The sequence below is a fragment of the Aquarana catesbeiana genome, linkage group LG07 (genome assembly GCF_042186555.1).
Source record: "Aquarana catesbeiana isolate 2022-GZ linkage group LG07, ASM4218655v1, whole genome shotgun sequence".
Taxonomy (NCBI): Eukaryota; Metazoa; Chordata; class Amphibia; order Anura; family Ranidae; genus Aquarana; species Aquarana catesbeiana.
Window position 1 is genome coordinate 167054996 of NC_133330.1, and position 25761 is coordinate 167080756.

Consider the following 25761-nt stretch of genomic DNA (forward strand, 5'->3'; position numbering starts at 1 on the left):
GCCATCTTTATGTAGAGCAAGAATTCTTTTTTTCAGATCCTCAGAGAGTTCTTTGCCATGAGGTGCCATGTTGAACTTCCAGTGACCAGTATGAGAGAGTGAGAGCGATAACACCAAATTTAACACACCTGCTCCCCATTCACACCTGAGACCTTGTAACACTAACAAGTCACACGGGGACATCAGGGAGGGAAAATGGCTAATTGGGCCCAATTTGGACATTTTCACTTAGGGGTGTACTCACTTTTGTTGCCAGCAGTTTAGACATTAATGGCTGTGTGTTGAGTTATTTTGAGGGGACAGCAAATTTACACTGTTATACAAGCCGCACACTCACTACTTTACATTGTAGCAAACTGTCATTTCTTCAGTGTTGTCACCTGAAAAGATAGAATACAATATTTACATACATGTGAGGGGTGTACTCACTTCTGTGATATACTGTAAATACATGAACACTGTATATTACTTAATACAAGTGTCACGTTGTGGAGCACGTAGTCTGGTGGGCGGGGCATGTACGGAGTCTCCGCCCCCTTCCCCTCCTCCTGCTCTCAGTTCGGATCCTCAGGCGGAGTGTTGTAGGTTGTCAGGTCCGGGCGGTAGAAGTTCAGGTAGGTGATATGATTGTTAGTACATACGGACAGGTAGGTGGCACACACAAGGAAGGAGGGTCTCGTGTACAGCCCAGTCTTCTATGGGGTCACACAGTGCCGGTGGAGTATTGAGGATTCCTCCGGGAGCGGCTTCCGGTTTGTGTCACCTTGACAGTGCGGAGGAAGGACGAGCCGGTGAGCGATCAGTGCACACCGGGGTCACCGATCTCCTCCCTCCCGGGACACAATATGACAGGAGGAATCCTGAGTGACACCAGGGCCAGTGCTTGGAAGGTGTCAGCTATTCTGACTTATGGAGTGTGATGGGCCATACACCTTACCATCTGATCACAGGATCGTATGATCGGATCTATGGACTGGTGTACACTCTGTCATCGATTGATTTCAAGCAAAATAAAGCAATTTCATCAAAATGACTGATGAGTGTGGACAGAACTCCACATAGCAGATGGCTCAGTATAATGGTGGCCATACACTCCTCCATAAATGATTGATTGAGGAAGAATGGAGTAGTGATGAATGCAGACATGTTCAGATCCTGGTCCAGACCCACGAGTGATCCTGCCAGGAAGCTGTCGCTGGGCCAGCCAATCACAGGCAGCCGAGGCATGCCATGGCTGCCTTTAATTCCAAGATGTCACTGTATTGGTCCAATCATAGGCAGCCATGGAATGCTTCGGCTACCTGTGATTGGTTGGCCCAGTAAAGTGACCGCTTCCTGTTGGGTTTACTAAGGAGGGTTCGGATCAGGATCTGAACTTGTCTGCACTTATTACAATTGACAACCCATTCCATCAATGTGTCACACATGGGTCAATAGGATACAGTTGTAAGTTATCAATCGCATCTCTGTTTCAGTCATGTAATCCGATCAAACAACATACAATCATATTTATGAACAAAGTATCCCAGTGCTGCCAATTGATGTATATCCCACTGAGATTGAGTCTAAATCAATAGGAAGGAAGGTTATGGATATACGTTTGCTTGTGGATTCAGATGCTCTGATCAAATTGCACATCCATCAAATAAAGAAACAAAGCCTGTATGGCTCATGGAACCAACTTTTCAATCATCTGATCAGACAGTAAACCTATCAACAATACAATCACTGTATACAATCGTTCTGTGTATGATCATTTGCCACAAGGGAATAAGAGGCGCTTCCACTACTGATCCCCTTCTAAACATTCTATCTGCTTGGTGGTTATACTGACTTATTGGCTTCAGTACACTTGGAGCCACAGATATAAGGACCCAAACACAAAAATCGGTGGTGAATGCACAATCCACAACATTAGGAGGTCTATTTACAAAACTTGCATTGGACAAATCTCATGTAGTCACCTAACCTGCATAAGTTTTTCCCATGTTTTCTCTAATACAATTATTTCCTATGCTTGACAACTCCATCTAGTGGCCAAAATTCTGTATTTTTTCTGATGGAGGTACTTTAGAAAAATAATGACTCTTGGCCACTAGGTGGCACCGACAATCATAGGAATTAACCATATTAGAGAAAATATGTGGAAAATGTATGCAAGCTGGCCATATGTTTCACATTCGTCCAATGAATGTTTTATAAATAGACCCTTAACTAAAGTTCACAGTGAACAAGTTTTTTTTTTTTTTTCGTGTAAAATTTGCATTCATTTTCTTCCACTACCTGGTTTGCAGTAGGCACCGGTAATCTACCCAGGGCCTCGGGTGCCCTCCTGGGAAGGTTACATCACCAGTGCCTTCTCTCCTGATCCTAGCCCAGATAGCAGAAAGTCTGCATTTGAGGTTTATGCCCCGATATGCACACGGTGCAATACTCGAATAGCCCTTGGAGCTGTGCACAGCTGCTGCTTATTTCAGCCTGTGATTGATTTTGGCAGACTGCTGGCTGTGACTGTACATTGCCCCTGTGCCTCCTGGACACACACTTTCCCTCACAGTCCTTCCTTTCCTTCTAACCAGCACAGAATGCCCGGTGTTCACTGGTGTTGGGGCTTACAAGGGCCGGTGACATCACCCCCTCCACCGGGGGACAGTGTTGTACTGGTATTTGGCTGCTAGGCTCCATCACTGCATCCTGGAGGGTCACAGTCTCCCCATACAAGTCTATTGAGGTAGAAGGCGTGCTGTGCAGGTAAGTAGAAATAAGTGGTCCAGGTGAGTGTTAAACAGACCTTGTCTGCCCTGAATGGGCAAGGTGACAGGGCCTTCCCAATGCCTATTCTCGCTTTGCTGCTTGTTTCTTACCTAGACGAGTTCCTTTAAGCAGTTCTAATATCCCTGAACTCCAGTCCCACTGCATTGGTATTTAACCCCTTGTCTGCCACAGTGTGTTTATGAATGACCAATTGGTGGACTGTTTTTCACCCACCACCATTTATAAAAGTCCTCTGAAATAAAGACCACGGACGGCTGTTCCAGCTACAAACCACTGTGTACTGAGTGGCTGTGAGCATACCTTGTGATCCCTGTGATATCCAATCACGGCGGTCAAAATGTAAAAAAAAAAAAAAAAAAAAAGTAGCTTGCATTGTAGATCCCTCCCCTTCCTCTTACAACAGAGGATGGAATTAATTCTTTGAATGGAAAAAATAAAAGAATGGATCTACAGCAGGAGCTGCTCATTCATTGATTTGCACTAATATTACCTTTTTACCTCCTCCTCTCCTACACATGTGATCACTAGCCTGTCTCCCTACTGATCCCACCTTCCCTATTCTGCATATATTCCCTATCCCCTTCATCTTTAGCTAGCAACTTTATGTGACCTCTATCACCACCACCCCACTTGTACAGTGCCTTGCAAAAGTATTCACCCCCTTGGCTTTTTACCTATTTTGTTACATTACAGCCTTTAGTTCAATGTTTTTTCATCTGAATTATATGTGATGGGTCAGAACACAATAGTCTAAGTTGGGGAAGTAAAATTAGAAAAATATATACATAAAACTATTTTTCAGAAATAAAAAAACTGATAATTGGCATGTGCGTATGTATTCACCCCCTTTGTTATGAAGCCCATAAAAAGCTCTGGTGCAACCAATTACCTTCAGAAATCACATAAGTAGTGAAATGATGTCCACCTGTGTGCAATCTAAGTGTCACATGATCTGTCATTACATATACACACCTTTTTGAAAGGCTGCAACAGCTAAGCAAGAGGCACCACTAACCAAACACTGCCATGAAGACCAAGGAGCTCTCCAAACAAGTAAGGGACGATGTTGTTGAGAAGTACAAGTCAGGGTTAGGTTATAAAAAAAATATCCAAATCTTTGATGATCCCTAGGAGCACCATCAAATCTATCATAACCAAATAGAAAGAACATGGCACAACAGCAAACCTGCCAAGAGACGACCGCACACCAAAACTCACGGACCGGGCAAGGAGGGCATTAATCAGAGAGGCAGCACAGAGACCTAAGGTAACCCTGGAGGAGCTGCAGAGTTCCACAGCAGAGACTGGAGTATCTGTACATAGGAGGACAATAAGCCGTACGCTCCATAGAGTTGGGCTTTATGGCAGAGTGGCCAGAAGAAAGCCATTACTTTCAGCAAAAAACAAAATGGCACGTTTTGAGTTTGCGAAAAGGCATGTGGGAGACTCCCAAAATGTATGGCGGAAGGTGCTCTGGTCTGATGAGACTAAAATTGAACTTTTTGGCCATCAAAGAAAACGCTATGTCTGGCGCAAACCCAACACATCACATCACCATCAAAGAACACCATCCCCACAGTGAAACATGGTGGTGGCAGCATCATGCTGCGGGGATGTTTTTCAGCAGTCGGGACTGGGAAAATGGTCAGAGTTGAGGGAAAGATGAATGGTGCTAAATACAGGGATATTCTGGAGCAAAGCCTGCACCACTCTGTGTGTGATTTGAGGCTAGGACAGAGGTTCACCTTCCAGCAGGACAATGACCCCAAACACACTGCTAAAGCAACACTTGAGTGGTTTAAGGGGAAACATGTAAATGTGTTGGAATGGCCTAGTCAAAGCCTAGACCTCAATCTAATAGAAAATCTGTGGTCAGACTTAAAGATTGCTGTTTACAAGCGTAAACCATCCAACTTGAAGGAGCTGGAGCAGTTTAGCAAGGAAAAATGGGCAAAAATCCCAGTGGTAAGATGTGGCAAGCTCATAGAGACTTATCCAAAGTGACTTGGAGCTGTGATAGCCGCAAAAGGTGGCTCTACAAAGTATTGACTGATTTTTCTGTTATTTTGTCCTATTTGTTGTTTGCTTCACAATAAAAACAAAATCTTCAGAGTTGTGGGTATGTTCTGTAAATTAAATGATGCAAATCCTCAAACAATCCATGTTAATTCCAGGTTGTGAGGCAACAAAACACAAAAAAAGGCTAAGGGGGTGAATACTTTTGCAAGGCACTGTATATGACCTAAACAATCGTGTATTAGTGCACCATCACCAAGCTTTTAACTCTCTAAAAACCAGCATGTTTCTTTATTCTTAAAGGGGTCTTTTGGGGGGCTTTTGCACTGTCCTGGCATTTTTATTCACCCAAAAATTATTAAAAGAAAAAAAAAAATCATTTTTCTTTACATATTTTTTGGTCTTTTTTTCCTTTTATATAATAAAAAAAATAACCTCAGTGGTTATTAAATATCACCTATAAAGCTCTACTTGTCTCATAAAAGTGGTATAAAAGACATTTGAGTACAGTGTAGACAGCACATAAAGCTGAAAACTGGCCTGGCAATGATGGAGGTATTACAAGCTGGCACTTGATGGTTAACTGCATTGCTGAGACAGCATTAGGTTAGGTGTGTCTGCCACACTGGGGTTTGCGCCACACCCACTCCATAAAACCAGCTGAATTATCCTCAAGTCTGGCGACACACAGCCATGTTAAATGTGCTCTCAGATACTGTATGCCTTGTTCCTGTGCTTCTTTTATGGTGGCCATACATGCTGCGATAATCAATCATTTATTTACCGATCAATCTCTTGTGATGGGTGTAATGAATTTATAGCCGGCAACCCATTTACTCAATATGTCACACACAGGAAAGTGGATTTTGTTTGATTTCTTAGGATCATAATTTATTATCATTTTAAATTATTAATTTAAGATGTTTCTAAATCAAGATATAATTTAAGATCATAATGCGATATTATGATTCCACAATGTGATATTATGATTCCACAATGTAATCTTATCGATCGGTATACGATTGTATTATTGAACAAAGCATCTCTATGCTGCCAGTCTATGCAAACTCATCAATCATTTTGTCTTTTTTACTAACAACTTACAAAGTGCATAAAAATGAGATCTTATCAATGTTTAGTGTGCCAACCCTTTGCTTTTAAAACCCCACACTTGCATGCGGTTACAGGTGAATTCCATGCAAACGGCTAAATCGGCTATACTACACTTTATTAATAATACAGAGCTGCAATAATGTATGTGTATTTAATATCTGCCTGGAATTCAGCTTTTAAAGAAGAACTCCAGGCATTATCTTGAAAAAATTGGACTTTGGTCCAGCTTGGTACAACCTAATTCTTTATAAGCCACCTCCAGAGGGATGCTGGTGATGCTGCAAATGCTTGTAATAGCTTGTGCTACATACAGTTTATGATGACCTCTTCTGGGTGATCGAATGGCTTCCCGTGTCTTACACTAAACACAGCGTCTCACTCCCCCACCTCAGGCATTCGGGAAACGTCTTGCATTTTTTTCATTGGACGCAAGGCTTTCTCTGATTGGACGGGGGGGGGGGAATCATGACATCATCTGCCCCTCTTCTCTCTCCCACAACTACTAAGATTGGCAGCACACGCTCCATGCTGTATGCTACATCAATATACTTTACTATGAGTATTATATGAATTGTTATGGGATGACTGACTTGGTTACGTTTGATAATCTAAATATAAAATTGTGGTTACAATTATTCCAATTAGATATTGGATGCTTTTGAGGAGTTTGATCATAACATTCAGTAGACCAGCTTGAGACTTGCTATATATATATCTCTATATCTCTATATCTCTCTATCTAGAGAGAATTTAAAGGGTATTTATTTTGATGCCCTTTTGTCCCTGTGGAAATGTGTCTTCTAGCGCAGCAAAAGCACATAGGTAAGTAAGGGCTCTTTCACACCTATGTCCATGGCAAATGCGTCCCTTGCCAGCTCCTCTTCCAGGTGTAGAAGCACATCAGGTCCTCCTACTTACAAATTTAACTATTCAGCTTCTTAGTTTTAAAAGAATCAAAATCTGAAAAGCCCCTTTTATTACCCAATTCTGCGGTCAAAAGGTCATTCTTCTGTTGTGCTTGTTGCTAGCTGATGGACAGGAGCACTTGCTATTGGCTATTACAGCAGCAGGTTTTTCTCAGGTCCTGGAGACTTATGTGGCATGATGATGTTGGGACAAAGGGACTGGTCAGTGTGGGCAGAGATTGCAGTTGTGGCTCACCATTCTCCACACCTGGAAGAGGAGCTGGCAAGGGACGCATTTGCCATGGACATAGGTGTGAAAGAGCCTTTACTTATGTGCTTTTGCTGCGCTAGAAGACACATTTCCAGAGTGACAAAAGCGCATGAAAATAATTACTCTTTTACTATATATATATATATATATATATATATATATATATCTATCACCAAAAAAATGCATCCAGTGTGTGAGATAAATATGTGAGTTGTTAAGGAGCAGGCACCCACCAGCATCCTTAATTAGTGAATAGTTGATTGATAAGGAGCCAGCACATGCTGGCTTCCTTAACAATCAGCGGATATATAAACAAACAATGCCCCCCCCCCCATTGTGGTCACCATCCAGCTTCTGTGGAGGAGTCGGTTCCGCTGCCCCTCTCACATTCTCTGAGCTGATGCTCCTGGCTGTCCCGCCCATCTTTCTGGAGCCTCCCCCCTCTGATGATAGCATCACTCCTGCACAAGAGGAGCCGGAGCATGCTGACCACCAAGGATGTAATGGAGTGTAGTTCTCACTGGTTGTTAAGGGTGACGGCTACTTAACAAGCAGTGACTAGAAGAGCCAACACCTGCTGACGTCTTTAATAACCAGTGACTAGATGGTTGTTAAGAAGCCAGAACCCGATGGCGTCCTTAAAAACCAGCTATTCACCTCAGATACATTGCGGTAAGTTTTAATGCAATGCATTTAAAGTGTTTGTAAACCTAGTTACACCACTTTTACCTACAGGTAAGCCTATAGTAAGGCTTACCTATATGTACTAGAAATATCTCTTAAACCTGCACGGGAGGATATATTTACCATATACGGATGAAGATGGATGCTGCCACCAGCGGGGACAACAGGGACATTGCGGGCTTTGTTTGCAGGTAAGTGCAACATAATGGGCTAGTATGTGATGCATACTAGCCCATTATGCTTTTACTTTGCAGGGAAAAAAAGAGGAAGTAAAACCCATCAGGGTTTACTTCCTCTTTAAAACTTGCTATGTGTTTTTTCTCAAATGCATAGCATGTTATACAAGCGTTGAAGTGTGAAAGCAGCATAAAATATATATTTTTTTTTTTTCCATTAATTTTTTTTTTTTTTTTAATGTGAATGGGAGGGGGTATAATTTTGCCTGGAACTGGGCTTTACCCCCTGTGATTCTGTAAAGGAGTGCCAGCTGAAGATTACAATAGAGTAGTACAGTTCTAATTTGTAGAGGTTAATCAGTATTGTCACATCCATATCTATTTGTCATTGTTTACAGATTCAAGATGGTGGTCCTTTCCAAAGAACATGGATATGTGCTCCTCACAGGGGCAGCCAGCTTTGTTATGGTGGCTCATCTGGCTATCAAGGTGTCAAAAGCTCGCAAGCAGTATAAAGTAGAGGTAAGAAGCCGGCACATTCTTCAACTATTTTCTTGTTTCTCAGAACATAACATGTTAACAGTGTAATTTCTCATAATAAAAAGCAGTGGATTATTAAAATAGAAGTCTGGCCTAATATCTTTTGCCCATAATTCTCTTGTGGGTCACGAGAGTGCATTGACTTGTGCACTCTTGTGATTCAGAATCAGCCAACAGTGGGCTGAAGCCTGTTTTCAGCTGACGTCACCAAGCCGCTTCAGTCTCTGGATGTATCTCGATGATAATGTCAGGATCCACCCAGATGCCTGATTGGTGGCTGGATCAGCCTCTCGGTATTCCACTGAGAGCCTGAGCCAGCTGCTCCTACCCTGTGCTGCAGTGACAGCAGAAGGGACAGACTGACAATCACCGTTCTGTGCTCAGAGTGGACCAGAGAATTGACTGATCAGCGGTCATGTGATCGCTCAGTTTTCAGGCTTAGAGCCGGCAGGGGACATCTGCAGCATTGCACCGATGCTGAAGCCGTGTGTGTTTATTTTATTTTTTTCCCTCCCACTTCTCCACAAGGGGGCATTTATCAATTCTGTTGCATAGCAAGGCAGTACTGCTCAGTGAGAGATTATGTGGCAGATTTGCTCTAAAGTGTGTATTTATAAAAATAATTGCATAGCAGATCACGCAGTAAAAGTGCATTTAAATTGTTTCCTTGCACAACCCATTGTTTATTATTTGCTTCAATCACAGAAGCTACTACATTACAGATGATGTTATCTATTGGGTAGTCACTTTACATTAGAGAACTTCTTCAGTTCTCTTCTACGTTAAACTTTGTCTAGCGTCCATAGGTAAAGAGGAAAAACTTAAATGGACTCCTTGGTTCGATCATTGAACTTTGAGTGATTCTCGATGTTTAGAACTGCAAGTATCGATATGGTAATGTTGAGGTCTTCTCTTTTTCCCTTTTTGAAACAATTGCATTATCAGCATCAGTATTCACATTTGTGCGTGGATATTGCACACTTTTATAGATTGGGCCTCATCTTAAGCCTCATACACATGATCGGGCTTCCATCTGACTTTTCTGTGGATTTTTGTCCGAAGGGCGTTGGCCGTAAACTTGTTCTGCATACACACGGCAGAACATTTTCAGCCAACTTTGACCAAATCACGTGGTTTTTCAGCTCATTATCGCCACTCTTTGGGCAACTTCTGCTATTGGCTGATGTTTAGCATTGGTTCTGAGCACACGTGTTTGTACTTTGGACTTTAGTCCGATGGACTTGTGTACACACGATCAGATTATCCTCCATCGGACTTTTTTTGTCAAAGTTTGAGAGCATGCACAGCGAACTTTTGTCCATTGAAAAAGCAACAACAATTATCCGATGGAGCATACAGACGGTCGGATTGTCTGATAGAACAGGTCTGTCAGACCGTTGTTGTCAAAGTCCGATCGTGTGTAATGTGCCTTTAGTCATGTTTAGTACTTTTTGTCATTTTCTGTACCGATATGATATTCTGTTTTAGATGCTAGTTTCTCTGTACCACTTTTTGAAACCTTCTAGCTAAAAAGTTTGTAAACAAAAATAAATAGTTTCCTTGCAAATGGAGCCAAACAAAATAAAGTTAGTATGCTATTTTCTGTGCTTGTCGGATGTTTTTCATTGATATAAAATGAAAAACAGATGGCCACTAGATGGCGCTAAGTATTATAGGAAATGCCTATGATACTTCGCTCTATTTAGTAGTAAAGTACAATATTTTCTGGTTCATAGCAATGAAAAACATTTGACCACAGGAAAAAGCCCAATAAAAAAGTTTTTTGCCCCATTCACACAGATCAAATGTACACGCACCTTCACTGGGTAAAAAAAATAAATATATAATATAATGATTAAATATATATATATATATATATATATATATATATATATACATACATAATGTATGTATGTCCGTTTTTCATCCTTCCGTTTTCGGATGAAAAACGGACATACATGTATCCCTATGGAGCGTCGGATGTTAGCGGTGACATGTCCGCTGACATCCGACCCGCTCTGATCCGAAAAGTGTAACGGGGGAAAACCCTACTTTTCCATCCGTTATCGGATCGGGTGACGACAGACTCTACGTCCGTCATCATCCGATCCCCCATAGGGGAGAGCAGCGCAGCGACGGACCTGTCATCTTCCTGCTCAGCGGGGATCAGCGGAGCGATCCCCGCTGAGCAAGCGGGTGTTCACGGGGCGGATCATCACTGATAGCCCATCACTGATAGAAAGAGCCCTTAGTGTTCAGCTTGATACATAAATTCCTTCCTCTGGTGCTAAAGTATCACTGCCACAGAACGAAACCTGTTTCTGACCACCTCCCAATTATGCTTCTGTTTAGAGTTAAAGTCTGTCTCATTATCTGCAGCTGTTGCAGACCCGATCCAATTGTTTTGCTGCCTAGGATTCCAGAAAAAGGTTGCAAATACAATGCTGTAAAAAAGTATTTGCCCTTTCTGATTTTTGCATATTCCACACTTGACTCAGATCATCAAACAAATGTTGTTATTACACAAAGATAACCCGAGTAAATACAAAATGCAGTTTTTAAATGATGGTTTCATTTACTAAGGTGAAAAAGCTGTCCAAACCTGCGTTCTTTTATGACCTTCTGGATGAGTCGTCATGCTCTTGGAGTAATTTTTGTAGGGCTGCCACTCCTGGGAAGGTTCACCACTGTTCCAAGTTATCTCCATTTGTAGATAATGGCTCTCCCAGTGGCTCACTGGAGTTCCCAAGCCTTAGAAATGGCCTTCCTAGACTGATACATGTTTGTTTCTAATCTGTTCTTGAATTTTTTTAGACTGTGGCTTTTTGTGATCTGTTAGTGTGCTTCACTTTGTCACACAGCTTCTATTTATGTGATTTCTTCATTCAACAGGTCTGGCAAGTGAAATTTAACTCCGCTTTCCAAAAAATAGTGGTTAATCACAGTTCATTCATGATTTAGCAGGGGAGGGGGCAATTACTTTTTCACATAGGGCCAGGCAGGTTTGAACAGCTTTATTCCCTTTATAAATGAAATAATAATTTTAAAAACTGAAAGATGTGGGGAACAACACTGTGCTAAGTAAAATAAAAAAATGAGCAGCTACATACGGTATGACAAAAACACTAAGAGGGGTGATAGAAAAAATGTAGCGCTTAAAAAACATACAAAAATATCATGATATTAATATAAAGCATAAAGTCCATGAAACTACAAAACCTTGAACAGGGTTAAATGGACTCCATAAGTGACAAACAAAGGTTCTGATTGCCTAGAGCAAAAATAAATGTGATGTCCACATGTAAATGAATGTCCAACGGTGTGTAAACACAGGAACAGCAACCCGAAATGGTGAGTTTCCAAGTGTAGACAGTAGATGTATAGATCCATCCGTAGGAACAACATCAGAAGAAAACAACATCAATGGATGAGTAGTAAGTGTATGCTCTTACCGGATCTGGTGGACTCTACTGTTAGCGACATAGAGTCTTTGCGAGCAGTGTGCCACACATGGCAGATGTAAAGTTGTCCAGATGGTTGGGACCTCTGGAACGGACTCCACGGAAACTCAAAAACCATACGAATCAACCGTTATAGCTGGAACTCGAAACTGGAATCTTGTAAGGAGGGTAGACCAGGTGTACCAGGACGGAACACACACTCACATCAGGGTAATATGTGGAGAAAAAAATATTGCTTCCACATAGTGCAGATAAAAAAAGAGAGTTTTATTTCTAAAAAAACAATTATAATAAAAGTGATCACAATTAAAAAAGGGGCAACATGGAAAGTGAAATAGTCCGACGTGTTTCGACCTACGGGGCTTCTACTGGGGCAAAAAAAAATAAAAAACTGGATCATGGATTTACTCTGGTTATCTTTGTGTAATATTAAAATTCGTTTGATCTGAATCATTTAAGTGTGAGAAATATGCAAAACAAAAAATCAGGAAGGGGGCAAATACTTTTTCACAGCACTTTACATGTTGCATTGACTTTCCAGAAGTGTTTCACTCATTTTCTTGATAAATGTCCCCTTCAATGTTACCATTGCTCACCACCTGTTTGCATTCTTTCTGAGTATCTGACCTGGAACAAGAATGCAGCATGTAATGTTAGAACTCCTGGTCTGCCCGAGGCTGGGTTCACACTCGTGCAATCACAGGCATCGCCTGTGATTCGCACCGCATTGTTGTGCAGATCACATGTGATGTCTGTGCGATGCGAATTCAGCCATACAAACTGGCTGAAATCGCATTGCATTCGCACCAAAATGGTGCAGGACCCTTTTTTTGGTCAGCACTGGAATTGGATCGCATGGGTGTTTACACCTATGTGATCCGATTCCTGCACCATTTGACAATTCACACTGCGATCTGCAAACAGATCGGGGGGGTTATTAACGTTACATCGACACCCCCAGCGGTTTGCAGGTGTCAGTGTGAACCAGTGTGCGATTCAGGTGCGATGCGGGAACCGACACTGAATTGCAGGGTTTCCTGCATTGCACCAGTGTGAAGCTGGAATCAATCAGTGTTTTGGGAAGTATTATAGCCTAAAAACAAGAGTCTGCACAAGGGACATAACCTACACTTAGTATGATGTGTCCCTTGCTGTGTCTTTTTGTTGTACCTACCTCCTGACCTTTTGTACACACTTAGAAAGTGTGGTTAGGGCTGGTCTTTTTAAGCTCTCTACTTCTTATCCATTGCTTAGACAGAATCGTTCATTGGGTTAAAAGGGTGTTTAATAAAGAGATCCTCTAATTTAATTTAATGTTTTTTTACATTTTACCATCTTCTCAACACTGTTGGAAAAAACAGTATGGAAATTGATATTGATTATAAATTGAAAATGTGTGTTTACTGTCTATTAATTGGTTAATTTACAAGTATTAAAACTTGTAAACCTGAAACACAATTGGTATCCTAACATTAGCACATATCTGTATGGTCAGCAGATTTGGTCAGTTACCAAACATTATGTTGAAATATTTTGTAACTGTACATTTCTTGAGGCTGGCAGTACTGCATTGAGCTCCTCTGTCTGTTATTTTTAAATAGAGAAGTGTTGGCGATTTCTGATGTTAACTGAGATTGTTCATTTTCTTCCTACAAGTATCCTAACATGTACAGTAGTGATCCAGAAAATGGCAAGATCTTTAACTGCATACAGCGGGCACATCAAAATACGTAAGTATATGTCTCTGAGATTTTATACATAGCTTTACTTATCCTGTACCCTTACTGATCAGTAGAATGAGATGCAACATTCAGCCAAGGGGCTGGAAAAAAGGGGATGTGGGTGTTGAAAATAAAACTGAAAATTAAAGGAGTTGTAAAGGTTTGTGTTTTTTCACCTTAATGCATCCTATGCATTAAGGTGAAAAAACCCATCAGTGACCAGCCCCCTCCCCCCCCCCCCCCCTTGTTTTACTTACCTGAACCCTCGAACTTGTCCCATGGGGACATACCGTCTCCCTGCTCGGGGGTTCTCGGCTGTTGATTTGATAGATTGATGGCAGCGCAGCCATTGGCTCCCGCTGCTGTCAATCAAATCCAATGACGCGGCCGCCAGGGGGGCAGGGCCGAGTCCTGCATTCGGCGTCTATGGACGCCGAATGCTGAACTCGGGAGCGTGCCCGGAAGGTAACCCCCCAGGAGATTGCTTGTCCCAGGGGGTGAGAGCCGCCGAGGGACCCCAGAAGACCAGGTTCGGGGCCACTCTGTGCAAAACAAGCTGCACAGTGGAAGTACGTATCATATGTTTGTTATGTACAAAAAAACGAAGCTTTAGTGTCACTTTAAGCCTTGAGATGCAAATGAGGAACCCAGCATTGGGGTAGCGCCCCATTCTTACCTGTGCCTGTTTGTTATTAGCTTGGCAATCTAGGAAACCCTAAATGGGTGCTGTCTGCTGTGTATCCTGTAAACTAAGCCTGATCTAAAAAAAAAAAAAAAAAACCTGACTTTAGCAGTTGTCCTTTTTTGCTGGCTATATGATTTAGGTGTCATGCAATGCAGTCAGGATGTGTTTTTTTTTTTTTTTTTTTTGTGTTTTTTTTTTTTTTTTTTTTAACTCTCCTAGAAGCCTTCCTCCTGGCAGCAGCGGTTTTCCAGAAAGTGTTTTAACGCTTTTACAAGGGTTTATGCGATTCATTTAATTGGCCAGAATAAATAATTTATTTGAAATTAATGATCAAGCGCTAAAACGCACCGAGTATTAACGTGGGTTGTCAAGCATTTTTTCTGTCCAAACTCTGCTGATCTTGGACACACTAGAAGTGGGGATTTTTTTCCTGCCTTGAAACTCTCCTACCACTAAACTCTGCTAAAAGCTTGCAATACGTGTGCTTGGACACATAGGCTAACATGCAGGAGAGTTTAGAGACAAAAAAAAAAACTCTATACGCCCCTAAAAACGTCCAGTGTGCATGAGGTCTAATAAGTTACCCACTGACAGGATAATGAAATAGTTTTAGGAAGTCTTTTAGGACAACAAATTTTAGCTACTCTGTTTTTTCCCCAAAGCAATACACTTCCTTGGCTTCCTGGTCAGAAACGTGCATTTCATAGATTTCCTGGGGGAATAACTGTTTGGCGGTAGAAAAAACAAAACAGAAAACTAACGAAGAGTAATTGTCTTGTTTTATGGCTCCCAGTGTTGATCAGGTACCATCAATGACTGTGGTTGTTCTACTGTCTTGGTAAAAATGTGAAGACACCTTTTAAATTAAAGTAGAAATTTTATACTTGGCACGTTTTTAGTTTCATTAACATTTAGCGCTTGTTCACACGTCCAGTAATTTTCAGCTTTTTTCCCAATGCCTGACTACATGTAACATTCAGAATCCCATTCTTTCTAATTGTCCCTGTTCACTCTTGAAGGCTCAGTTCCCAACGTTCGAAAAAGTACATGAGATTCTTTTGAGTGTATTCAGTCATTTTTGCCTGGATGCGACTGTAAGCGTGCAACACATGCATTTGCATGGATTTTTTTGCGCCTGAAAAACACCTCTGCTCCTCCCCTTGCCCTCCACTCCTCCCCTTGCCCAGCCCAGGAAACAAACACCTGAAACTTGATACACATTCAGAAACGCTTGTACAGTGCTTGAAAATGCCAAACAAAATGCTCCTTGTATTTATTGTGCATTATTTTACAGTTTGGAATCATACCCTCCCTTTTTATTCTTCCTTGCTGCTGGAGGACTTACACATCCGGTAAGTGATTAGTTTGTTGTTAGCTCTTTACTTTGCATCATTCTTGGTTGTGCTTAACCTATTTCAGGTTGTTTTTTACTAATCCAGGTTCAAACACTTGGATTTTCAAATTTAACTTTGGAAATATGAAATGCTTTTACAGTATATTCACATTTAGCTTGAGTTTAGGCTCCATTCACACCTAGGCGCTTGTAATCGCAGTGATTTTGCCCGCAATTTCAGAATCGCAGCAGGACGCGATTGCAGTGCCATTACTTGTTAATGGCACCCCAATCGCGGTGCAATTTTACCACATGTGGTGGGTAATAAATCGCACTGCAATCGCGGCAAAATCGCTACAATGTAGCATAGCAGGTTTAGATTTTGCCATGATTGCAGAGCGATTTATCGCAATTGCGTCCTGTGTTTTGCCGCTATTCTGGAATTGCATGCAGAATCACGGCGATTCCACCCGCTATTCCAAAGGCCTAGGAGTGTATGGAGCCTAATTGTTTCTGATTTTGGAGTGTTGCCCCCAGAAATCTCAGCACGCAAATATGTGGCACAACTAACTTTTATTGTATACACATTTTTCATATTTGAACTCTAAACTTAAACATATTCTGTAGACCTTACCCTAAACCTAACTCTAAAGACCCGTACACATGATACGAAAATCAGAAGTAAAATTTCGTCTGACAAACGATCTGCTGATTTTCGGATAGTTAGTTAAAAATAAGAGCAAGACTACGCATGCTCAGAAACTAAAGAACACATACATAACTATTCAACACATTACGTCACTTCTGAATTTGTATTCTGTCGTACGAGAATTTTCGTATGGTGAGTAACCTCTTCACTTTTGACATGAGACTAGCATGCCAACAAAAAAACGGACGAATGGTCGTCCAAAAATCTGATTGTGTGTACGAGACTTAAAGCTCAGGCAAATTGTATACTAGCCCCAAAAATGCTACTCTATCCAAAATGTAATGCTTTGTTTATTTAATTTGCTGTAAAACTGCACCAAAAAACCTGTGCCATGCAATGATATCATATCTATAACAAAGGCATAGTAAAAAAACATTTTCTAAACTGTGATAAACACTTATGTAATTATAATGTTATTAAGGCCTTGTGCACACTGCTCCTAAATTGGATTGGAGTTTTTGGGGCTTTTGGCATTTTTTGCCTAAGCCCCTGAATGCTTATCAATAAAAGCCTATGTATCCATGCACAGGCTTTTAGAGGAGTTTAGGAGCAGCAGAGTTTACAGGCAGTCAAATCTCTTTCTCGTGAACGCAGAAAAATCATGCCAAACGCAGCTAAACGTGCCTAAGCAAGTTTAGCGCTTCAGCAATTATTCATTTCAATGGCCAGAATGAATTGCAATTCTGGACAATGAAATAAATGCCTAAACGCACCTAATTGCGTTAGAAAAAAACGGGGCTTAGGTGCATTTTTAACACCGATTTTCTCCCGTTAGGAAAAATGGCATTTACAATAAACCAATGTACATGAGGCCTAAAGTGTAACCAAAGGCAATATTTTTTTTTTTTTTTTTTTTTTTTTTTTTTTTCCATTTTGGATAGAATAAGGGAGGATTATACCCCCTGTGATTATCCCTCCAAAGTGAGGCTCGAGTAGTGTCCCCATTGAAAGATTTCCCCTCCTATTACTGTTTTGATGTCAACCCAAAATTTGTGATTTTCTTTTACTTTCACTTTTGGAAAATTATGTGAAAAAAAAAAAAATTATATATATATATATACACATATACACATATACACACATACACACATACACACATACACACATACACACACACACACACACACACACACACACACACACACACACACGTCATACAGGACCTGTCAATGTGTCCTTCTGTTGACAAGACCATTACAGTTCTTCCTCTCATGTGAGTGCAGCTTACTGAAAAGTCATGTAAACCGAGTAAATGTACTGTTTCCAGCAGAGATAGAGTATATATATATATAATTAATATAATCTAATGCCAAAAAAAAACTGTCTTTTATTTAAGTATAGCAATCACATGAAGCCATTCATTATCACATAGTTTTTTTGGATCCTTTTTAAACCATAATAACAAATCACCCAAATGGCCCTGATAAAAAGCTTATATACACTGGAATGTTTGGCCTTGGTACAGATACAGAAGGTGGCAGACGCAGGTTAAAAAATTTGTGTCTGTGTATAGTCAATGAGTTTGTTAGCTCTCACATGGATGCACTAAGCAGGCTAGACACTGAGCCATGAGGGGGTAGAAAAGAACAGTCAAAAGACCTGCGTAACAAGGTAATGAAACTTTACAAAGGCGGAAAAGGATAAAAAAAAAAGATATCCGAAGCCTTGAATATGCCAGTCAGTACTGTCCAATCACTTAATAAGAAGTGGAAAATTTGGGGATCTCTTGATACCAAGCCAAGGTCAGGTAGATCAAGAAAGATTTCAGCCACAACTGCCACAGGAACTGTTTGAGATATAAAGAAAAGCCCACAGGTAACCTCAGGAGAAATACAGGCTGGAAAAAGATGGTGTGGTTGGTTTTTGAGGAGCACACTATGATGATACTTGAACAAAAAAGATCTGCATGGTCAAGTTGCCAGAAAGAAGCCTTTACTGTACCACAAAAGTGCCACAAAAAAGCCTGGTTACAATATGCCCAACAACACCTTGACATGCCTCATTGGGCTTTTTTTTGTGGCATTGGCACAGTAAAGGCTTCTTTCTGGCAGCTCAACCAAGCAGCTCTTTTTTGTTCAACTATCGTTGAATTTTGCTCCTGAAAAACAACCACACTTTGTAGAAAGCAGCCTGTATTTCTCCTGCGGTTACCTGTGGGTTTTTCTTTGTATCCTGAGCAATTCTTCCACCAGTTGTGGCTGCAATCTTTCTTGGTCTACCTGACCTTGGCTTGGTATCAAAAGAGCCCCTAATTTTCCACTTCTTATTAAATGATTGAACAGTACTGACTGACATATTCAAGGCTTTGGATATCTTTTTATATCCTTTTCCATCTTTGTAAAGTTTCATTACCTTGTTACGCAGGTCTTTTGACTGTTCTTTTCTACCTCCTCGTGGCTCAGTGCCTAGCCTGCTAAATGCATTCATGTGAGAGCTAACAAACTCATTGACTATTTATACACAGACACAAATTGTGATTTTAAAAAGCCACAAATGTGGAAAATTAACCTTTTTTTAAAGTGACATTGAAGTCTCCTAGCCAAATCGCTGCTACATTTGGATGATGGGTCATGAATGATATACCCTCCTTAACTATGGACACATTAAATGGAGGTGGTATTTAAAAGGCCATTATGAGCAGAGGTTCTCCATATATTTTGGCGTGAATAAATACATAGCGGCCCTGTGGGTCAGTAATCAGCTCACCCATTTCAAAATGTACGGACTTAGCTATCAACACAGAAACTCCCCTGGAATGAGATGTGTGGGTAGAGTGATACGCCCATCCAACCCAAGGCCTACGAAGCGCCATCTGAACGCTTCCCTCAATATGAGTTTCCACAAGTACCACTATGTCCGCATGTTGCTTCTTCAGGAATGTGAAGACTGCCGCACGCTTAAATTTCTCGCGCAGGCCCCTCGCATTCCATGTAAAAAATTTTAAAGATGCCATATGTAAGACTTTTTAAACATTAATAAACCATTTATATGTAACAGTTTGCTCCTTCCACACAAGGCACAGAGATTTTTAATTTTCAGACATAGTTGTCTCAAGCACTTGTCACGCGACACAAATGTACTCATCAAAAGATTGGACACATATATAATGTTACCTTTTCCCTATAATGCGTATGCACATTCAAATTTAAACGAACCAAAAACATTTGAACCCCCACCCCCCTCCCTGCCCTACACTGACCCAAACTTGTGCGGGCATCATCCCTTAACTGGTTGTTATCTGAGAAGTATTCTAGCATCTTAGTGAACAATGGAATGTAGAACAGTTGGTTCAAACTCCGGACATTAAATAGAGTAAGTAATGTCAGCCATGTCACTCGATCCTCTTGTGTCCGTTTAACCGGAACCTCTAAGTATCGGATAATGTTCCAATGAGCATGGTGCTGCTTCCCAGAACTGTGTGGGGAAAAGTCTCGCTGCAGGATGCATGTTTATTGTAGGACTGTTTTTCTCTCTCCGGAGCCCCGGAGGGTATTTTGACTCTTGTACTGTGGGTAAACAGGATTTATGCGTAAAACTTGCGCTGGTTAGGAGCAGTTCCTGGTCATATCTACGTTATCAGTGGGACTTAATCAATCAGCTTGTTGAGGATTGGCTCTTCGTTCCAGCCAAGAGATCACCTCCTCTGGATCCTCAAAGAAGACCGCACGACCCTCATGTTCCACCCTAAGACGGGCTGGAAAGAGCATGGAGTACTTGTATTGTAAATTTCTTAGCTTGCGTTTGGCCTCCGTAAAGCTCTGACGACGACGCTGGACTTCTGCCGAGAAATCTGGGAAAATGGCTACTTTAACATTTCCAACTGGAATATTGCCTTTTTCCCTAGCCATTCTTAAAGCAGTGTCCCGATCCTTATAGTTAAGGAGTTTAGCTATGAACGTGCGTGGTGGAGCTCCCTGGGGAGGGGGTTTTGCTGGCATGCGATGCGCCCGCTCTACCGCAAATATAGGAGAAAAGACTTCTCTCCCATAAGTAGTGATCAGTAGTTGTTCTAGAAAAGTGGTAGTGTCCTTGCCCTCAGATCCTTCCGGCAGGCCTATCAGGCGTATATTACATCTTCTTAGCCTGTTCTCCATGTCGTCTTGCTTTATAAGGAGTTGCTGTATCTGCCTTTGCACACGGTCTGAAGAAGTTTGTAGGGGTGGGATAGCATCTTCCACCTCGCCCAGTCTGGTCTCAGTTTCTTTCACTCTTTCCCTAAGTTTTTGGAAGTCCTGTCTGATAAGGGAGATGGAAAATTAACCTTTTAATTGCCATTTTAACTTGTGTGTGCCACATTTCAGGGTATGTAAACTTTTTATCAGGGCCATTTGGGTGATTTCTGTTATTTAAAAAGGATCCAAAAAACTGTGTGATAATAAATGACTTCATGTGATTGCTATTGTTAAATAAAAGTGAGTCAATATTAATGTCAAAATTTCACAATTTTTGCCAGGGTATGCAAACTTTTGAGCACGACTGTGTGTGTGTGTGTGTGTGTGTGTGTGTGTGTGTGTATGCCATTCAGGTCAATGAAGGGTAAAATATTGGTTGGGTTGGCACAAAAAATAGTGTAAGTAGCACAGATATTAATACCGTGATGAAACCCCTGTGCTGTCATAGAAATTAATGATCATATCTTTATCCAGTTGATTTTGCCTGCACAATGCCAGGTAAATGCAACACAGGGCACTCTATACTGGCTCTCAGAGAAAACTGCTGCTTATTTTACTCTTGGGGTTCATTGCCCACCTCCTAAAGAACGACTTCGCTTTTAGTGATGATGTCTTATAAATGAAGCCCTTATGGTTACATACTTGTCTTCTTGCTGCTGGATGCTGCCATGAGTTTGGAGCATCTATACAGAATGAATGGGGCATTGACGGCACACATGAACACTTGGAAGAGAAAAAGGCCAGTTTGTGTGGTGTAGGTCAGGGCTGTGCAGTGAAAATCTCTAGAAGAAGGTAAGTATTTCACAATGCAGGCTTCACTGGTGAAGAAAGAAGATTTGGGATCCCTGTGATGATGTCAAGGGGACAAAGAAAAGAAAGATATCTACCCAATGGAAATGGGTAATAAAGGAAAATTTGCAAGGCTTGCCTGGAGTTCAGCTTTACATTTTGAATGTTAATCTGTGGATATTACATTTGCATCTTTGCACTCTCTGTTTGAAAATCAGTGTGTCTTTAGTATGTATACACTTTAATAGGTCTTACAAAGGTTTAATTCCTTTCATCCATTTGTTTTTACACATTAATTTAAGTGATATAGCCTAAGGTTCCTTTTTTTACTTTCTCAAAGATTGACTTGTTTATCTACCACTTGAATTGACTTGTTTATATTCCTACAGCGTGCTGCTAGTGCTATGGGAGTTGTATGGATTATTGGCAGAGAACTTTATGCCGCTGGGTACTCTACAGGTGGTAAGTACACAAGCTGCTTAGATTTATTGCCCTGACTTTAAGTGCTTAATTGTGGTTAGCACAAGCAAAGCCAATCTGGCAAATGGTGTGTGTGTGTGTGTATATATGTATATTATAGAGAGAGAGAGAGAGAGAGAGATATATATATAGATAGAAAATATATATATATATATATATATATATATATATATATATATATATATATATATATATATATTTTCTATCTCTATAGATAGCGAGATAAAAGTCCGGAGGATTGCTGCACTTAAAAACTTTGTTTAATTTGTTCAAAGATTTGTGTTCAAAAAGATCTTTTTGAGATGTAACTTTAAAATCTTTGAACAAATGAAGTTTTTAGGTGCAGCAGTCCTCTGGACCACTAACTGCAGACCTGGTGCAGCATTCCTAAACTACATTGTGTGTGTGTGTGTGTGTGTGTATACACACACACATACACAATGTGTTCTTATGTGAGTGCGGCTTACTGGAAAGTCATATAAACCAAGTAAATGTATTGGTTCCAGCAGACGGAGGCATCCATAGTATATCAGATGACACTTAATTTATGCGTCTGCGCATGAAAGCTCAGGGCACAATTCTTACCACCTTATTGTAATGAACTATTGTAACCCTTTTGCTGCCAGAGCCATTTTTGCATATTTTTTTTTTTTTACACATTTAAAAATTATTTTATGCCTGAAGATTACATAAAACCCCTAAAACAGTGGTTCTCAACAGTCCTCTAGTACTCCCATCAGGCAATGTTTGCAGGTTTTCCTTTATCTTGAACAGGTGCTTTAAATCAGAGTCAATGGCTTGGTATTTTGGACAGCTATTTTATCTAAGAGAAATTCCAAAAACATGGCCTGTTGGGGGTACTTGAGGACTGAGGTTGAGAACCAGAGATGGGCTCGGGCGTGTTAGAAACCCCACATGCCCCCAATCCCACCAGGAAGCCGACACTGCACAGGGCTAATCACAGGCAGTGAGACATTTCCCAATCTCTGCAGCTGCAGACCGGGAAATGTCTCACTTCCTGTGATTAGCCCTGTGCAGTGTCGGCTTCCTGGCAGGATCGGGGGCATGTGGGGTTTCTAACACGCCCAAGCCCATCTCTATTGAGAACCACTGCCCTAAAACACTATATAATTTTTCTAAAAGCAGACAAGAATGACTAAAATAGTGGTAGCTCCAGTTTTTTTTATGTTACACAGCATTAGCACAGTGGTTTTGGAAAAGCAAAATATCAGTAAAAAAATAAACTAAGATTAATTTTATGGCACACAAATGCAATAAGTTACCCAATTTTTGGTAAACTATTAAAGACGATATTTTGCCAAGTAAATAGATAACCAACGTGTCAAGCTTTAAAACTGCATTCGCCCATAATATGGTAACAAATTTCAGTACCCTATATTTTCCTTAAGTGATGCTTTAACTGCTTGCCGACTGCCGCACGCCGATTTGCGTCGGCAGAGTGGCACGGGTAGGCAAAAGGGTGTACTTGTAATTTGCCACCTAGCAGGCGCGCCCCGGGAACTCAATGTTTGCCGGCGGCCCGCGATTGCGGCGAGGAGAGGCAGAACGGAGAGATAAGGCATTTCCCTGTTCTGCCTAGTGACATGACAGGGAGCTACTGCTCCCTGTCATCGAGAGCAGTGATCATTGTCATGTCCTAGGTAGCCCATCCCCCCTACAGTTAGAACACGCTGAGCGAACACATTTAACCCCTTGATCGCCCCTAGTGTTTAACCCCTTCCCTGCCAGTGTCATTTATACAGTAATCAGTGGCTACTTGTAGCTCTGATTGCTGTACAAATGTGTCCCCCAAAATAGTGTCAAAAGTGTCCAATCTGTCCGCCATAATGTCGCAGTCACGATTTAAAAATCACAGATCACTGCTATTACCAGTAAAAAAAAAAAAATTAATAATAAAAATGACATAAATCTATCCCCAATTTTGTAGACGCTATAACCTTTGTGCAAACCAATCAATATACACTTATTGCAAATTTTTTTTTTTTTTTTTACCAAAAAAATGTAGAATACATATCGGCCTAAACTGTGGAAGAAATTTTGTGTATGTGTGTGTGTATATGTATATTATATATACAGACACACACTATAATTTTTTTTTTTTTTTTATCAGCCCTGTTGGGGGGCTTTGGTGAGATATCATCTGTTAAGACCCCTGATATCTCCCCCTCGAGACAGAGAAAGAGACCGAGCATAGAGATTCCCCAGTCCCTTTCTCTGCAGCCTCAGCACTAAAAATGAATGGAGAGAAGACAGCGGTTCCTCTCCATTCATAAACTGAGACATAGTAATCACAGGAGGTTACAATGTTTCAGTTATGTGAATGGACAGTCAGCTGACTCTGTCCATACAGAAAAGACAGGAGGAGGACATGGAGGGGGACAGCGGAACGCAGGGGGCATGGAGGATGCGGTGACAGTCAGCGGTGATCGCGTGTGGGGGAGTTACAATCACTGTATAGATTTCACTAAAGCAGCTGAAAGCCACGGGGGAGAAGCTTGTAACTCCCCCATGTGCCGATCACTGCAGACTGTCAAGGTATCGGGTGAAGCATCAGGAGCATTTGCCCGAGTACAAGCACTTGGGCAAATGCTCGATATCGGGACAACCCTACATGTAACCTCTCAGATCATAGCTTGGGTGTCACCTTTAACCCCCGTTTGAGAACATAAGGCCTAAAGGAAATACTTTTATTTCTAAACTTTTTTTTATCTAGTGAAAAAACGTCTGATTTAATTACCTGGAACACGCATTTCAAATACCCTGAAATAGTTAGCAGCATTATTCATTTGACAGCCAAAAAAAACAACCCACCTAAGTAGGTTAATAATACCACCTGAAATAAGGCTATCATTGCTGACCCCTCCTTTATAAAATGCTAATTTCCTGGTTGTCATGGTTTCTATGACCTCTATACTTTTTGAGTGACTGAGCAGGAAGACATATGACTTCTCCCAGGTCAGTAGCTGTCAGTATTAAAGTAAAAGCATCATCATGACCGCCAGTCAGCTAGCATTTTCAGGAGGTCAGCAATGTAAGCTCCAATCTTTTTACAGTGTAGATTTTTGTGATGTATTGCAGTGACATTAAATTTTCAAAGGCACCCTAACCCATTAAAGCAATGCACCCGCTTTGCAGCGCACCCCACCACATGGTAGTCTGCGTTACAAAAAATAGTGCAGGTTCAGTTTTCAGTCTGTTGTGATGCACTGACAACCCATTTAAATTAATGCTGCAGACAGCTGGGTGTGAATGGGCCCTAAAGGAGCATACTTTTTTTTATTTTAAATGAATACACAATTTATACAAATTAAAGATCACTCTCTTTCTTATCTCACCCCTTTTCTAAACTGAAAAAATGCATTTGTCAGACCTTTTTAGCAATAGTGTTTATTAAAGCTTGATCTTGGGCAAAATTCCTGCAACTGTTTATCATGTCTATTATATTTTGACATTACAGTAATCAACTGTTTTTGTTTTTTTCTCCTTTTCAAAATTTAAACTTTTACTAGATCCAAAGAAACGTGCAAGAGGAGCCATTAGTTCTTTCGCCCTCCTTGGTCTGTTTGGTTCTACAGTATGCTCCGCCTTCAAATTACTTGGCTGGTCTTTTAACCCAAAGACATGGGTCTAACCAGGAAAAGACAGCAAATGGGACCAAATGTGCTGATTTCTCTTGCTGATTCAGTTTATGATTTATCCCCTGTTAGGGGTTAAAATAATACCTATTCAAAATTAGTATGGTGTTCTCTAATAATCTGTATTTTCTAAATAAAATGTTTAAAAAGTTTACCTTTTTGTTATTGTTTTTTAATGTACAGATGATTCTAAAAGCTAAGTAAAGATAATGTTACCCTAAGGCCCCTTTCACACTGGGGCAGGGGCGGTGTCGGCGGTAAAGCGCCGCTTACAA

At 40.9% G+C, this 25761-nt stretch overlaps 1 protein-coding gene across 1 annotated transcript; it reads left to right on the forward strand.

Moving 5' to 3' along the window:
- Positions 1–477: 477 nt before the first annotated feature.
- On the forward strand, positions 478–25640 carry MGST3 (microsomal glutathione S-transferase 3). Its single transcript, XM_073592854.1, has 6 exons — positions 478–614; positions 8339–8462; positions 13598–13671; positions 15642–15699; positions 21740–21812; positions 25361–25640. Exons 2-6 carry the CDS (start codon positions 8346–8348, stop codon positions 25480–25482), a joined length of 444 nt encoding a protein of 147 aa, XP_073448955.1. The 5' UTR covers positions 478–614; positions 8339–8345; the 3' UTR covers positions 25483–25640.
- Positions 25641–25761: the final 121 nt, after the last annotated feature.